At 49.6% G+C, this 17,782-nt stretch overlaps 1 protein-coding gene across 1 annotated transcript in view; it reads right to left on the bottom strand.

The window, feature by feature from the left end:
• FAM184B (family with sequence similarity 184 member B) overlaps window positions 1-17,782 on the bottom strand; it is a 66,585-nt gene that overhangs the window by 36,680 nt on the left and 12,123 nt on the right. The window contains exon 2 of the mRNA XM_059674835.1: window positions 327-1,079. Coding sequence (XP_059530818.1) covers window positions 327-1,079 — 753 coding nt within the window. The remainder of the gene's footprint in view (window positions 1-326; window positions 1,080-17,782) is intronic.

Here is a 17,782-nt window from a genome sequence, read left to right as displayed (position 1 = left end):
TATTGGCCATGTGCCCAGCTAGGCCAGCCCTTAAGACTCTCAATTTCAGTCTTGTCTTATCATCTGTAAACTGGAAGTCTAAGCTCTCTGAAGTCAGGGGCCAACATTAGCTTACCACGTGTCTCCTGCCCATAGCCCTGGCCTGGCACATAGTAGGTGTTCAATAAATACTTGCTAGATACATGTGGTTGGACTCAATGGAGATAATAAAGCTCATTTCGGTAGAAGTCGAGTGCTCCTCACAGTGCCTGACACATAGTAGGTGTGCAGAATTAGGGGCTACGTTTATGATCCCCTTGGGCAGGTGGGAAGGGATCTTGCTCTACCTGGATCCTTTCCTTCAGCTTCTGGGCGTACTTCTTCAGGTCACTGATCTTGCGGCCTCGGTGCTCCAGGTCCCCTTCCAGCTTCCGGACCTGGGCCTGCAGGGCCGACTCCTGCACCTGGAAGTTCCTGCGCAGGTCGGTCTCCTTCTCCTGCCACTGCCACAGGGCCTCGCTCACCGACTGCTGCATGGCCTGCCGGATGGCCTCGTTCTCCCGCTCGTAGGTGGCCCGCAGCTCCTCGGCCTTGCGGGCGTAGTCCTTGCTCAGCTGCTGGTTCTCCCCTCGCAGCCGCTCCACTTCCAGCAGCACCTCCCGCATCTCGGGCCCGGAGCTGGGCTCCGCCTTGGGGTCAGGGCCCTCCGGCGGGAGCCGGCCCCATGGGGGCGCCTCCTGGCTCATCAGGCGCCGCAGCCGCTTCTCGTAGTCGGCCTTGAGCTCCAGCATCTCCTTGGACAGCGAGAGCACCCGCTCGGCGTGCTCGGCCTCCGCGCGCAGCTCCCGCTCCTTGGTCTCCAGGCGGCACGAGGCCGACTGCGCCAGCGCCTCCTGCGTCAGCCGCCGCTGCAGCTCCAGGGCGCCCTCCAGCGCCTGCACGCGCTGCCGCAGCGCCTCCTCCTCCGCGCGGCCCTGCTCCTGCAGCAGCCGGGCCTCGGCGTCCGCCACCGCCTGGCGGAGCTCCGCCTCGTGGGCTTCCCGCAGCGCCTCCAGGCCGGCCTCGGCCTCGTCCTGGCGGGTGTTCAGGGCGTAGATCACCTGCGGGAAGAGCCGCAGAGCCAGTCAGTGTGCGCGCGGGCGAGGGGACCCGAGGAATCCTAGACGCAGGCGGGACCCCTAGAGTAGGACCTGGGAAGAGGGTGTGTGTGGAAGTGATTTATTAGAAATCGTGCCCAGCCCTAGCTCAGTGGACAGAGCGTCCGGCTGCGGACTGAAGGGTCCCAGGTTTGATTCTGGTCAAGGGCACATGCCAGGGTTGCAGGCTTGATCCCCAGTAGCGGGGTGCAGGAGGCAGCCAATCACAATCAATGATTCTCTCTCATCACTGATGTTTCTATCTCTTTCTCCCTCTCCCTTCCTCTCCGAATCAATATAAAAGAAATTGTGTCCAGGAGAAACCAGTAAGGGAGCAGGGAAGTGGGACAGGGTGGACGCAACAAGGGGGTGATAATACAGAAAGGGTGTCCATGGCAGTGTTCCCTAGGGACTTCCGCAGTGCTGTGGGGATCAGCGGGGCGTTCAAAGCTCTAATTTGTTCAGAAAGAACACTTGGGGTGCAAAACACAGAACACAGAATTCAGCTATACATAGAAAGGATTCTACCCGAGATCAAGGGGGAATGCACCTCATACACCATAGTAGGTACTCATACACAGTAGAAACTCATACATAGTAGGTACTCATTTCCCAGTAGGTACTCATACACAGTAGGTACTCATACTCAGTAGGTTCTCATTACACAGTAGGTTCTCATTACACGGTAGGAACTCATACACAGTCAGTACTCATACACCGTGGGTACTTATACACAATAGGACACATACACTACAGTAGGTACTCATACACAGTAGGTACTCACACACAGTAGGTACTCATACACAGTAGGTACTCATACACAGAAGGTACTCACACACAGTAGGTACTCACACACAGAAGGTACTCACACACAGTAGGTACTCATACACAGTAGGTACTCACACACAGTAGGTACTCATACACAGAAGGCACTCATACACAGTAGGTAAGCCTGCCACATGAACATCAAACTCATGTGTTTATAAAAAATCCTATTGTTTATTAAAAATCTCCATTTGAGTACCTAACGTGCATCTCAAATTTAATCATGGATTTTTCCTTCAAAACCTGCTCTTCCCACAATATTCTCCATTTCACTTCATGGCAACTCACTTCTTCCAGTTGCTTAGCTCAAATTTTAGAGCAGACCAATGAGCACGTGAAAAGATGCTCAGCATCACTCATCCTTAGAGCCACAGTGAGATACCACTTCACGTCCATTTGGATATTTATTGTAAAAACTAGAGGCCCGGTGCACAAAAATTTGTGCATTCGGGGGAGAGAGGGGTCCCTCAGCCCGGCCTGTGCCCTCTCGCAGTCTGGGACCCCTCGGGAGATAACGACCTGCTGGCTTAGGCCTGCTCCCGGGTGACAGAGGGCAGGCCCAATCCCTAGGTGCAGCCCCTGGTCGGGCTCAGAGCAGGGCCAATTGGAGAGTTGGGGCGCCGGCCCCTGTCATGCACAGAGCAGGGCGGATCAGGAGGTTGTGATGCCACCCTCAGTCACGCTCAGGGTAGGGCCGATTGGGGGGTTGGGGCACTGTCCCCTGTCACATTCAAGGCAGGGTCGATGGGGAGGTTGCGGTGCCACCCCCTGTCATGCACAGAGCAGGGCCAATCAGGGGGTTGGGGCGCTGCTCCCTGTCATGCACAGAGCAGGGCCCATCAGGGGGTTGGGGCGCTGCTCCCTGTCATGCACAGAGCAGGGCCCATCAGGGGGTTGGGGCGCTGCCCTCTATCACCCACAGAGCAGGGCCGATCAGGGGGTTGGGGCGTCGCCACTCTCACACTCAGGGCAGGGCCGATGGGGAGGTTATGGCTCTACCCCGTCACACACAGAGCAGGGTCCGTGGGAGGGGTGGGGGGGCGAGGTTGGGGCACCGCACCCTGTCACACACAGAGCAGGGCCGATCAGGGGGTTGGGGCGCCTTCCCCTGTCACGAACAGAGCAGGGTGGATAGGGAGGTTGTGGCCCCGTCCCCTGTCACACACAGAGCCACAGGGCGATCAGGGGGTTTGGGCGCTGCCCCCTGTCACGCTGATCCCCGTGCCGGGAGGTCTCGCTGCTCCGCTGATCCCGGTGCTGGGAGGCATATTACCCTTTTACTATATAGGGTAGAGGCCTGGTGCACGGGTGGGTGCCGGCTGGTTTGCCCTGAAGGGTGTCCTGGATCAGGGTGGGGGTCCCCACTGGGGTGCCTGGCCAGTCTGGGTGAAGGGCTGAGGGCTGTTTTCAGGCTGGCGGGTGACTGAAGCTCCCAACTGCTCCTTTTTTTCTTTCTTTCTTTATTTTTTTATTCTGGGCCAGCTTTAGCTTTGAGGCTTGGCTCCAGCTCTTAGGCCTCCGCTGCTGAAAGTAGGTTTCTGGCTTTTCCTTACAATGTTGCAATCCTGCTGGCTGAAGCCGGGCGACTAAAGCAGGTTTCTGGGGTTTTGTTTAGCTTCTATATTTGTTACATAGTTGCTTAGAATTGCAGCTCAGAGGCCTGCAGTGGCAGGCAGAGAACATTGGAGTCCTCCGTCACTGAAGTAAGCAAGCCTCATGTTAGTTTCAAGCTGCCTGGCTGCCGGCTGCCATCTTGGCTGGCAGTTAATTTGCATATTGCCCTGATTAGCCAATGGGAAGGGTAGCGGTCGTATGCCAATTACCATGTTTCTCTTTTATTAGATAGGATATAATAAAATAAGCCTTGATGAGGATGTGGAGAGATTAGAACCCTGTGCAGTGCTGGTGGGAATGTTCAATGGTGCAGCTGCTGCGGAAGTGATATGATGATTCCTCATAAAATTAACCACAGGATTACCAATAATCCAGCACTTCCACTTCTGGAATTTCAGTTCCAAAACAACTGAAAGAAGGGACTAGATCTGTACACACAAGTTCACAGCATGATTCACACTAGCCAATAGGTGGGGACAACTCAAGTGTCCATCAACAGATGAATGGATAAACAAAATGTGATATATACACACAATGGAATATCATTCCGCCTTTAAGAGAAAGAAATTCTGACACATGCCACTACACGGATGAACCTTGAAGACATTATACAAGTGAAATAAACCAGTTACAAACGGACAAATATCATATGATTCCACGTATATGTCCCTACAGCAATACAAGGCACAGAAACAGAAAGGAGGATGGTGGTTGCCAGGGTGTGCAGGGAGGAGGGAATGGGGAGTTCATGGTTAATGGGTACAGTTTCCCTTTAAAGATGAAAAAGTTCTAGAGATGGTGGTAATGATTGCATAACAGTATGACTGTAACTAACGCCACAGAACTGTATGCTTAAAAACGGTACATTTTATGTAATTTATATTTTAGCGCAATGAAAAAGTTGTCTAGAAATTTATTGAAGTCACCCTCTCACACCCGACATCCACTCCACCAGCCAATCCCAACTCTCTCCACTTCTCACCGTTCCACACTCCCCTTAATCTGGGCCATGAGCACCTCTCACCTGGACCACAATGGCCTCTTCATCCTGTTTCTATCTTGCCACCTAGAGTCCGCTAAAGTCAGTCACCTGTGTCCCATCACTGCTCAAACCCCCCTGATGGCTGCCCAGTGCACTCAGGAACAGCCAGAGCCCTGGGCTGGGGAGTGGAAATGCCTGGGAAGTGCGAAGGTCATGTGGTTGCTGTCCCTTCCTGTATGGAAATGGCTCGGAACCCGGCCCACACGAGGCTGGGCTCCTGCAAGCAAATGGGCTTGGAATGGATTTCTCGATGGAGTCCAAGACGCTAATTAAAATCTCACATCACCCGTCAGAGAGCTCTTGCTAGGCGCCTGGCTGCACGAGGCATTGAGCTGTGAGGCATTAGCTTCTGAGTAATTGAAGCCCAACTGTCTCCCAAACCAATTTCGATGGAGAAGTAGCTGAAAGGTGAGGGCTGTCTCTCCACAAAGCTCTTAATTAGAGCCCCTCCTCTTACCAGCCGAGGCGAACACTCACAGAGACAGAGGCCAGCCTGCCTTCCAGTGAGTTTCAGCAGCAGCAGCAGATGCGGGACCTGGAAAGGGACGGGCTTGTCTTTCTGATCTCGAACGACTTGTTTGCAGCTTTTGGAAGACAAAGACTAGTGACCGCTCCCTCGGTTCACCAATCTGATCAATAGATACGCATGGGTGTTAGTGATGCTTCTTCTGTGAATAAAACCAGTACAGAGGAATCTTAATGCCTCTCACAGAAAATATTTTAACAGGGAAGTAATCCAGGTGGGAGCCGCAAAATCCAGGAAGGCAGGCCGGCCTGTGTCCGTGTGAGTGTTCACCTCGGCTCTAAGTAAGGGCCTTGTGGTTGAACATCAACCTATGAACCCAGAGGTCACGGTTCGATTCCAGGTCCGGACACATGCTGGGGTTACCAGCTCGATCCTCAGTTGCAGGGAGGGAGGGGGGGCATGCAAGAATTCTCGCTCATCATTGATGTTTCTATTTCTCTCTCTCTGAAATCAATTTAAAAAAATTGCGTGAACTCAAAAGCAGAAATAGCCACTCCTCAAGTTTACCAGGCTGGCCTCCGTGTTCCAGTCCCACCAGACAGACAATTAAACAATAATTGGTTTTGCCCCAACAGTTGGCCACTAAGTTCCTTTATTATTATTATTATTATGCTTGAAATTTGTGCACGGGGCTCGGCCCTCGCAGCCCCGGCTTTGTCCGGAAGGTCGTTCGGCTGTCCGGTCTAATGAGCATATTATGCTTTTACTATTATAGATTATTATTATTATGCCAGTTGCTATCCCTCATCATTTATTTTGGGATGTGCTAGGCCCAGGAGAACAAATGACGACGGAGCTCAGGGCTTCCAGCTCCTTCTATGGGCAGTCAGTGCAGGCAGGTCCTGCGGGTGGACGGGGGTGGGGGTGGGGGTGGGGTTGGGGGGGAGTGCACTGGGCAGAGCAAGGAACAGCTCTGGTCAGACCTGGGCCGAGGTGTGCGGGGGAGCGAAGGATGCCACGGGAGAGCTGGGAGAAATACTGATTTAAGCCCCAGAGAGCAGATCTCAGCATACTAGTGTAGTTATTTTTAGGTGGTCGAATTAGAGGGGATTTTAATTGTTAAAATTTTTATTTTGGCCGAAACCGGTTTGGCTCAGTGAATAGAGCATCAGCCTGCGGACTGAAGGGTCCCAGGTTCGATTCCGGTCAGGGGCATGTACCTGGGTTGTGGGCACATCCCCAGTGGGAGATGTGCAGGAGGCAGCTGATTGTTGTTTCTCTCTCATCGATGTCTTTAACTCTCTATCTCTCTCCCTTCCTCTCTGTAAAAAATCAATAAAATATTTAAAAAAAAAATTTTTATTTTGCTGTTTTGCATTTTCTAATTTCCTACAAAATATATATTACTTGGTAAATTAAGATGATCAAAGGAAAGGGAAATTATAAAATATTTTTAAAACCCCAAAATGATATGAACAATTTAACCATGAGACTTTTTTTTTTCTTTATTGATTAAGGTATTACATACGGGTCCTTATCCCCCCATTGCCTCCCCCCCCCCCACTCATGCCCTCACCCCCCTGGTGTCTGTGTCCATTGGTTAGGCTTATATGCATGCATACACGTCCTTTGGTTGATCTCTCCCCCTCTCCGCCCTCCCCTACCTTCCCTCTGAGGTTTGTCGGTCTGATCGATACTTCTCTGTCACCATGAGACTTTTATATATTTATTATTGTATTTGTTAAAAAGGGAAACGTATTCGCATGAATGGTAACTTCGAAGGCTTCTTCCTTAGATGCCTGTCATTGGCATTCTTTTAATAATCAAAGAGCCAATGTAAGGGTGACAGCTATAAAAATAAACCCTTCTCAGCTCAGCGTTTCATTTCCCCGCATTGCTCCTGACCTCAGTTCAGGCGCTCTGGCCCCAGGGAGAGTGCTGAACTTGCAAAACCACGGGCACAGCGAATGCCACGCTCAGTCAACCTGCAGATGACGTTACAAGCAGCACAAATGCAAAAGCAGCAGGTGTCTTTAGGACACATACCCATGCAGGGTACTGAACTCATCGTGTGTCAGATGCACAGAGAACCCCAGAGCGCTGAATTCAGAATGAGTTCAGAGTGCTGTATAAGGATGACTATTCTTACAGTTTCCAAAATGTGGGGTACTCAGCAGCCACTTTTAAAGGGGTATAAATAGCCACAGATGGTTTGGCTCAGTGGACAGAGCTTAGGCCTGCAGACCAAAGGGTTCTGGGTTCGATTCTGGTCAAGGGCATGTACCTTGATTGCAGGCTCCTCCCCAGCCCGGGCCCTGGTCAGGACTCGTGCAGGCGGCAACCCATCAATGTGTTTCTCTCACATCGATGTTTCTGTCTTTCCCTCTCTCTCCCACTCTCCCTAAAATCAATGGAAAAATATCCTCGGGTGAGGATTAACAAAAAAATAAATAAATAAATAAAAGGACGTAAATAGACGATGATGGTGGTGCTGGCAGTGAGGATGATCCTGATAATACTGACAATGGCAACTAACTCTTCCTCGGAGTTTACAAGGTGCCAGGCACTAGGCTCACAGCTTAATACACCCTCTCTCATCTGATTCTCACAATAATCCCATAGCAGGTAAGTCTCATCGTTGTCCAGCTTTACAGATTGGCAAAACAAGGCATGGAGTGGTTGGATAATGTGACTGAGGTTATGGGGCTGGTTAGCAACCAAACCAGGACTCGTTTCCATTATCACTCTGGAGCCTGTGTTCTTAACCACTGTGTAAACCATCGAAGGAAAACAGGAGTGCCAATTAAGTATTAAAAGTAAATCCTAATGTTGTGATTGGTAGGATATAGGCTAAGCTGATACAAAAGACTCCCCCAAATACAGAGGGTTAAGTAAGGTGGAATTTATTCCTCTCTTTCTCATAATAGTCCCACACCTGGTGCTGGTCAGAAGTGGGTGGGAGGCTCTGGTCGCTGATCACTCAGCTCTGCCACCTTCAACCTTCATCAGTCCGCAACCTGCAGCTTCTGTTATCTGGGCCCAAGGCCACTGTCATGTTTGTTGACTTTCCCACCAATAAGAAAGGGAGATAGAGGGGGTCCAAGGTAATCAGCTTGTGCTTAGGCTGGGGATGGACTGGTGCATACATCACCCTTCTCACCTCCCATTGGCCTGCACTTAATTCCATAGCTGCAAGGGAGGCTGGAAGATGCAGTCTCTGACTGGGCTGCCATATGACCAGTGAAAGCATAGTTGTTTCTATTACTAAAAAGAAAAAGGAGACAGCCTCTTTCCCCCATTCCAGTGCCTTAGAACGCTAAAGCTAGATCTTGCCGTTCACCCAATCTACACCAGCTGTGTTACGTGTAAATGACGAAGCCAAGGCTCAGAGAGTTTAGGCCAGTGATGGCGAACCTTTTGAGCTCGGCGTGTCAGCATTTTGAAAAACCCTAACTTAACTCTGGTGCCGTGTCACATATAGAAATTTTTTGAGAGAAGAACCAAGATGGCGGCATAGGTTAACGCCGAAGTTTGCTGCTTTGAACAACTACTTCAAAAGTGAAACTAAAAGACAGAACGGACATCACCCAGAACCACAGGAACGCTGGCTGAGTGGAAGTCCTACAACTAGGAGGAAAGAGAAACGCATACGGACACTCAGAGGAGGCGCAGTGCTGAAGTCAAATTCTGAGGTGCGGAGTGCGCGGAGCGGGCTGGCGGCGGAGGGCGCGTTGGCGTTTTCAATCGGGAGGGAGTCGCAGACTCTGAGCTCCAGATACAGGCGAGTCTTTAGGGACCCAGACTCAAACGGGAGAAGCGGGACTGTCTGGCTTCGGTCAGAGCGAGTGCAGCTTTCTCTCCGAGGTTTGCAGCGGTTGCTGGGACTAAGAGAGGCAGAGCCCCTGGTGACAGGACTGAGAGCCGCCATAACTGCTCTCTCCGGCCCACCCTGTTGATCCTGTGCGACCCGCCCTACCCAAGCCCTGCACAGAGGCATTTGCTGGATAGCCTCAGGCAAAGGCTAGATTAGCACCTCCCTAGAGGACAGAAGTTCTCTCACTGCTGACACAGCTGATTCTCACAGCCACTTGGCCTGGAGGTCAAACCCTCCCTGGTATTAGCTACAACAATCAAGGTTTAACTATAAGACTGCGAACAAAGACCACTAGGGGGTGCACCAAGGAAGCATAACAAAATGCGGAGACAAAGAAACAGGACAAAATTGTCAATGGAAGATATAGAGTTCAGAACCACACTTTTAAGGTCTCTCAAGAACTGTTTAGAAGCCGCCGATAAACTTAATGAGATCTACAAGAAAACAAATGAGACCCTCGATGTTATATTGGGGAACCAACTAGAAATTAAGCATACACTGACTGAAATAACGAATATTATACAGACTCCCGACAGCAGACCAGAGGAGCGCAAGAATCAAGTCAATGATTTGAAATGTGAGGAAGCAAAAAACACCCAACCGGAAAAGCAAAATGAAAAAAGAATCCAAAAATGCGAGGATAGTGTAAGGAGCCTCTGGGACAGCTTCAAGCGTAACAACATCAGAATTATAGGGGTGCCAGAAGATGAGAGAGAGCAAGATATTGAAAACCTATTTGAAGAAATAATGACAGAAAACTTCCCCCACCTGGTGAAAGAAATGGACTTACAGGTCCAAGAAGCGCGGAGAACCCCAAACAAAAGGAATCCAAAGAGGACCACACCAAGACACATCATAATTAAAATGCCAAGAGCAAAAGACAAAGAGAGAATCTTAAAAACAGCAAGAGAAAGTAACTCAGTTACCTACAAGGGAATACCCATACGACTGTCAGCTGATTTCTCAACAGAAACTTTGCAGGCCAGAAGGGAATGGCAAGAAATATTCAAAGTGATGAATACCAAGAACCTACAACCAAGATTACTTTATCCAGCAAAGCTATCATTCAGAATTGAAGGTCAGATAAAGAGCTTCACAGATAAGGAAAAGCTAAAGGAGTTCATCACCACCAAACCAGGATTATATGAAATGCTGAAAGGTATCCTTTAAGAAGAGGAAGAGGAAGAAAAAGGTAAAGATACACATTATGAACAACAAATATGCATCTATCAACAAGTGAATCTAAGAATCAAGTGAATAAATAATCTGATGAACAGAATGAACTGGTGATTATAATAGAATCAGGGACATAGAAAGGGAATGGACTGACTATTCTTGGGGGGGAAAGGGGTGTGGGAGATGCGGGAAGAGACTGGACAAAAATCGTGCACCTATGGATGAGGACAGTGGGTGGGGAGTGAGGGCGGAGGGTGGGGCGGGAACTGGGAGGAGGGGAGTTATGGGGGGGGAAAAAGAGGAACAAATGTAATAATCTGAACAATAAAGATTTAATTAAAAAAAAAGAAAGAAAAAAAAAGAAAAAGAAAAGAAATTTTTTGATATTTGCAACCATAGTAAAACAAAGACATATTTTTGATATTTATTTTATATATTTAAATGCCATTTAACAAAGAAAAATCAACGCAAAAAATGAGTTCACGTGTCATCTCTGACATGCGTGTCATAGGTTCGCCATCACTGGTTTAGGCAACATCCTTCATCTCCTCAGGGCAGAACTGAATCTAGAGCGTGTCCCCTGATTTCTAGTCCAATGTTCTTTTATTCTAAATTGAGTCTTCAGATTAAGTTGAAAAGGTTACCATCACATTTCTAACTTACTCCAGTAAAACGCAATGACCTTTAAAAAATGATACATGACTGTGACATTGCTCAGACATTGAGCTGAGTTTCAAAAGGAGTCAAGAAATGTTAAAAAGAAAGGTGAATATATTCACAGAATTTTAAGATTGTAAGCACGATATCACCAAGACCATATCTTCCTCATTTCATAAATAAGGCAAGTTTGGCCCCAGGAGCCTACTGATTTCTACATGGTCACACAGCTTCTGTGAAAGAGCCACAGTTGGGCCTTTATCTCTTCATTTTTAGCATTCCCTCCACTGAACCTCAAAGCCCCTCATGAGAAGGATAAAGGGCCTCAGAACACCCTACAATTGGAGCCCCTAAGACTCCCAGGAAACCCCACTTCTATCTCCTGGGGCGTTAGCTACAGAATCTTTTGTCCTTTGAACTGGCTCATATTCAGAAACCAGCTAGTTTCAGCTCAAGGAGATTCTTCCCTTCATCAAGTACCATGCTAGGGGTAGAGGGATGCGGAGATACAAAAGCCCTGGTCCTTGCCCTGGGAGCTTACAATTTAGTGGCAAACACATAAAAACCACCATGAAAAGGTGTAAAATGATGTAGTGGCTGGATATAGTGTGGTGGCTACTTTATTTATTTTCCCAGAAAACACTAATCCATACACCATCACTGATGGACTCTCTGTCCACAGAGGTGAGTAGGTATTCTTGGCTGGGCTGGTGACAGAACCCCAACCAAAGTGATTGACACCTGATGGGTATTTGATCCAAGCCAGAGCAAGCAGAGTACTCCCTGGGACTTTATTCAGTTTGGAGAGAATCTCTCTAGCTGATTGGGTCTGAAGATTGAAAGGATGTGAATTCAGAGTGACCTGTCATCTTCTTTTCTATAACATGCTAAAAGCCAATTAATAGGAAAGAATGAATGACTCTGCTATACAGACCAATGCAGAGAGATGAGTGGGAGAAAGAGTTAAAGATATCCACTTTCTGTCCGTGGATTCATTCTTCGCTTCTGGCAGACAAAGAATCCGGGTTCCAGTCCAAAAATTCGGTATCATCACCATCATCACATCCTCATTATCACCACCACCACCATCTTCCTCCTCCTCCTCCTCATCAGAATTAACATTTGTAGTGTTTACTTTATGCCAGGAATGGTAATGGCTCACAGCATTGCCTGGGGGGCTCCCCACTGCCCACTGGATAAGAGGGTGCTCCTTAGCCCCACATTCAAGGCTCCACACAAGCCAGCATCAGATCCTGCCACCATCCTGTCAGGCCCCAAGTGATGGCGACATTGGGTTCCACGCTGATGCCTAAACAAACTGCACACGTTCAGACCCTCCCACTTCTGCTCACGCTTCTCCCTCTGTCTGCCCCCCATGCCATTCTCTCCCTGGTGAAATTTTCTTCCAGTTCCTGATGCAACGTCACCTGCTTTCCAAAAGCTCCTCCCCGGGGGTTTATTCATTTACCGAGTCCCTCAGCACACAGCTGCGCACCAGGAGCTCTCCCTCCTAACCAGAGGACAGGGACAGAGATGAGCACTCTCTTACTGGTATTACTTTCTTTTCTCAAAGAGGTTGGGGGTAAATGTAGACTCTCTTCTCTGCTCCCCCATGTCCATCCCTCTTGTGGCGCCAGACCCTGTTCTGTGGCAGAGACGGTTCACGCTGGAAAGGCAGTCTCAGGCATGCAGTCTTTCCATCCCTGTTCGACACGTAAGAAAGGGCCTTGGGCCGGGAACAGCTCCTTACCTAAAGACCAAGGGCCCACAGAGCCTGGGCAGGGTTTCTCACCTGTGTAAACAGATCTTTCCCCGTTTAGGTTTAGGATCAATGGGTGATCCTTAGTTCTGCTGAAGCTGGGTGTCCATGGCCCTCCCGCGTGCTCCCAGCTGTCCGTATTCCCGACTCCAGGAGGGAGGGAGGGATTGTCCCGGCTGCACAATGGCCATGCTGGCTGCTGGAGCATTCCCTGGACTGGAGACCCACACACTGTTGGAGCTGATCTTTCTCACTAAAGCATTGGCTGTTCGATGCAGTGCTTGACTGAGCTGTGTTTTCCTTGGCAACTCCAACAAGAGGACTTCGTGGGCAGAAGTGTTTGGACTTCTGTGCCTGGTCGCCAGCAGTGAGGGTCTTTGCTTTCGTCCACAGAGTGGGAGCCCTCCCTGGCACTGGTAACCAGTGAACGGCGTTCTGCTCCGCAAGCTGCCTCTCCCTAGAATCTCAACTTTTAGTTGATATCCTGCTAATAGACTCCATTTTCTAGAGTCTCTGGCAGCTGGTTGTGGCCACAGGGCTGGGTTCTACTTAAGAAAATCTTAGCAAGAGTATTCTGTTGGGCCCTAACCGGTTTGGCTCAGTGGATAGAGCGTCGGCCTGCAGACTGAAAGGTCCCAGTTCGATTCTGGACAAAAGCATGTACCTTGGTTGCGGGCACATCCCCAGTAGGCAATGTGCAGGAGGCAGCTGATTGATGTTTCTCTCTCGTCAATGTTTCTAACTCTCTATTCCTCTCCCTTCCTCTCTGTAAAAATCAATTAAAAATATATATATATATTTTAAAAAAAGAGCATTCTGTGGGTCTCCAGGAGGCCTCCTTGAGTGGGAGGGGTGGTGTACCCTTCGCTCCGCCCTTTGTCCCAGCGGAGTGGAGAGTGGGCACCATGGCGGGGCTCCAGCAGTTCTCTTGGACCATCAGGTGACCTTGAGGAGGAGCCTTGCAGCTGGCACAGCAGAGCAGAGAGACAGAAAAGCAGGAATCCTCCACCACACCCGGAACTGGGCACCTCTTTTCTGTGAGAGAGGAACCCACTTTCATTTGTTTGGGTTTTTCTGTTGTCCGTAGCTGAGCCTGACGTGAAATAATAAAAAGTCCATGTTTTGTCTTGCTCACTTTTGTAGCTCCTGTACCTTGCACGGTGTTCGGCACCAACAGAGGTGCTCATGAGAAATGTCTGATCAGTCGTAAACAAATTGGGTATGCGTTTAATGGCCCACACCACAAAGACAACAGGAAATGGGTGTTATGCCTGCGTATATACAGCATATGCAGGTATTTCTAGTTCAGGGGACATTTAGGGGGTAGATAGGCATTTTCCACTGTGGCTCTTAGGACCCAGCTGGGCTGCTGTTCACACTCTTCACTTCTTGAGATAACACACGCCTTGCTTTCCCAGGAGCCCTGCTGCCTGGCGGGCCTCAGTCAGGCCACACCAGACAGACTGGAGGAGTGGCGGCAGGAAGCTGCCTGGGGGAGGTGAGGGAGTGGTTTCAGGATGATCCTTATTTAATTGTTACAAAAGATAACTGTCACCTGGAGCCAACATCCAGGTCCCCAGCGCTTTGTAACACCCAGTCTTGTGGGGACCTGCGTTTTATATCATGTGTTTCTTTTCCAACACAGCGGCCCCACTGTTGACTCTGCACGCACAGCCGGCTGTGAAACCACGCTGTCCCCTGCCCTGCAGTTTTGCAGCTAGTGAGGACAAACAGCCAACTGACGGTTTTTCTTAAAAAATATATACCCACCCCCAATTTCTTTTAAGGAGAAATTGCTCTTAGGCAGTGAAATATATCTCTCCTATGCACGCATTCCCCTTTCATTCAATCATTTAGAGAATATTTGCAAGAACCTGCGATATGCCCGGCACGGTTCACGGAGGTGAGGGTACCAGCACAGACCCAAATCCTTGTGCCCGCAAAGCTTAGCGCTCTGGTGAGTCACACAATCAGCATGTGAAATAAGTAAAATAAACAATTTGTTAGGTAGTGATAAGTGCTAAATAAAAGAATAAAGCAAAGAAGGAATGTTGAGGGGGTGGCGTTAGCATTGTACATGGGGCCCGAAGGAAGGCTTCATTAACGTGTGAATGAAGGTCTGATGAGAATGAAAGAGTGAATGATGAGGCGTCCAAGGGAAGAGCACTCCAGCCAGAGGAGCAAGAGTCCTAGAGGTGTGTGTTGTGGGGGGGGGGGGGGGGGGGGGCGCGGTGCAGGGGGGCGGGGCGATTCCTGGATTAGCAAGGAGGCCAGTGTGGCCTGGGCAAAGTGAACAATGTTAGAGCAGCAGAGGTGAGAGAGGTGGGGCCAGGCCATGGAGGTCCCATAGGTCATCAAAGAGCTTCAGTTTTTACCTGGGAAATGGGAAGCCCTAGAGAACTCTGAGCAGGGCAACGTGATCTGATCCCATTTTCTAAAGATCACTGGGCTGCTGTGTTGAGAATGGGTCCACCTTCCACCAGCCACTCCCCACCTTCTCCCTCTTCATTCCTTTGCGGATCTTTTCCCCAGGACACTGCAGAGCCGAGAGCCATCTCTGCTCCTTCTGTCCCCATCAGAATGTATTTTTGGACTGTGCATGCCTGGTGTCTCTGAAGCTGAGATGGCAGCCAGTACCCGCCCTCTGAAGAGTGTAGGGCTGCCAATGATCACGTGGCATCTTATGAGCTGCACATCTATGGCCTGTTAGCACATGGAAGACTCAGTAGGACCTCTTTTTGCCACATTCTTTGAAAAGCAAGCTAAGGTGAAGAGGGGCCATGGAAAGCAATTCCTAAGATACCCTAAGGATGTGAGAGTAAAATCTGCCTTCCGGTGACTGAGAGGCCTGAGATAGATAACTGGGAACCGGCATTCAAGCTCTGGAGCAGGGGTTCTCAACCTTTCTAATGCCTCGACCCCTTAATACAGTTCCTCATGTTGTGGTGACCCCCAATTTCATTGTTACAAATTGAACATAATTAAAGCATAGTGATTAATCACAAAAACAATATGTAATTATATATGTGTTTTCCGATGGTCTTATGCGACCCCTGTGAAAGGGTCATTTGACCCCGAAAGGGGTCGAGACCCACAGTTGAGAACCACTGCTCTAGAGTCTGCCCTGGAGTTGGGGAACCAGCTAAGCAAGCTCCTGCTAGACCTGGAGACCATAGCTTCTGCCAACCAAGTGCCTGGATGAACAGAAAAACGAAATAAACTACCTGCAACGCCAGCATGTATGTCATAAGGAATTAGAACAGCAGGCCTGGGAGGAGGAAGCCCGATTGGAAAAGCCTGCGGAAGTGCTAGGTGAATAGACCCCACACCGGAAGGCAGCAAAGCAAGTCCTCCCCTTGTAGTAGGTCCCAAATCGGCCACTTAAGCATCTCAATCGTCTCCATTGGACAGGAGATTGCCTTCCTTTGTTGGTGTGTGCACAAATAAATTTTTTTCGCATTTAAAAAAACGTACTTTGGGATTCTTCCATCATAGTCAGCAGCAGATGGCATTGGGAACAGATTCATACCCAAGAAAGCAGATGAGGTTGTGGACATTCTGTTTGTTATTCTGTCTCCCACAACTACCCCAACAACTCTCTTCCTTCCTTTTTTAAATTTTTTTTTAATATTTTGATTGATTTCAGAGAGAAAGGAAGAGAGAGAGAGAGAGAGAGAGAGAGAGAGAGAGAGAGAGAGAGAGAAACATCAATGATGAGAGAGAATCATTGATTGGCTGCTTTCTGCACACCCCACACTGGAGATTGAGCCCACAACCCGGGCATGTGCCCTGACCAGAAATCAAACCGTGACCTCCTGGTTCATAGGTCGATGCTTAACCACTGAGCCATGCCGGCCAGGTCTTCCTTTTTCCTTCTTAACAGGCCCCCCCGTTATGTTTAAGCAGCTGCTCCCCCGCACAGTCTGGGAGACGCAGGGTAAGCTGACCCCAGGCCCGGCTCCACTCCAGCAATGGGTGTCCGTGGGTTTTGGCCATTTGAAACAGAGCAAACACAACCCTAGACTCAGCTCTAATCTCCGCCCTCATGGTTACTGAGGCTGTCGCCGGCCAATTTGATAGGCTTCCTCAGGACAGACGGGCCCTGCTCCAGGGCCTGGGACAGGAATAGCAAGTCTGGACTGGACGGGCGGACGCACTCTGGCAGCCCGAGGAGGAAAGCTCTGCGAGATGAATGGCGGCAGTGTCGCTGGCTCTTCCCGCTGTATTAATTTCTCCTTTAGACGAAAGCTGACCCATTTCTCCAGCCCAAGGCTCTAATGGACTTTTTATTCAGAGGCCATCCTTCCCGCATAAAGACCTGCATTGTATTTAATGATAAGCCTTTTAATGGAATTTGCTATTTCTGGGTCTCTGGGAAAATGCCATTAAGGAGCTTGCAAGAGCGAGGGCTGGCAGATGTCTGAGGGGTGCGCTTCTCAAGGGCGGACTGCCCTGGCAGGAAAAGGAACAAAAGCCAGAAGCAGGTTCTTTTTCACTCCTTGGACCTGGTTTGGCTTAACTGCAATGGTGATGTGGGCAAATTCTCCAAGACAGATTGCTCTCCCCACAGCAGGGCTCCTCACCTCACACTCCAGCTTCTTAACAGGCGCTGGCCCACGGCAGGTCTGTGGGGTGGCCGATGTCAGCCTGCTCAGGGTGCCCGGGGGCTTGGCCTAGCTGTGCACTCTGCTGATGATTTCACTTGGACTGGGATACCGGAAGCATCTGTGGATGACAGCCCAGTAGAAGCAAGCATGGAGGACGTTGTGGGGACGGCGTGTAGCATGAAGAGAGCTACATACTCTGCACCATACTCTATCTTTTGAATATATTTTTACTGATTTCAGAGAGGAAGGGAGGGAGAGATAGAAACATCAATGATGAGAATCATTGATCGGCTGCCTCCTGCACGCCCCACACTGGGGATCAAGCCTGCAACCTGGGCATGAGCCCTGAGTGGGAATCGAACCGTGACCTCCTGGTTCGCAGGTCTATGCTCAACCACTGAGCCACACCGGCCTTACTCTTTCTTTTATTGCTTGGAGCAATACAGTTCTGCCCCCAAACCCAGCAGGACAGAAGCTTTCTGGTTAACCAGTGGTGCCCTCCGTCACAAAATACTTCATTGCTCATCTCGTTACTCCACAAGGTCCTTCCAAGCGGCACCTCCACCTGGGAATGGCTCGTGGAACCACATGGAGTACTTCTCTTAAGGTGGGTTCTGCAATTTTGGCATCATCCCTGGGCATTTGGT

Source organism: Myotis daubentonii, chromosome 1 (genome assembly GCF_963259705.1).
Source record: "Myotis daubentonii chromosome 1, mMyoDau2.1, whole genome shotgun sequence".
Taxonomy (NCBI): Eukaryota; Metazoa; Chordata; class Mammalia; order Chiroptera; family Vespertilionidae; genus Myotis; species Myotis daubentonii.
The sequence above is the reverse complement of the archived record's forward strand: the minus strand, read 5'-3'. Positions and strand labels throughout refer to the sequence as shown.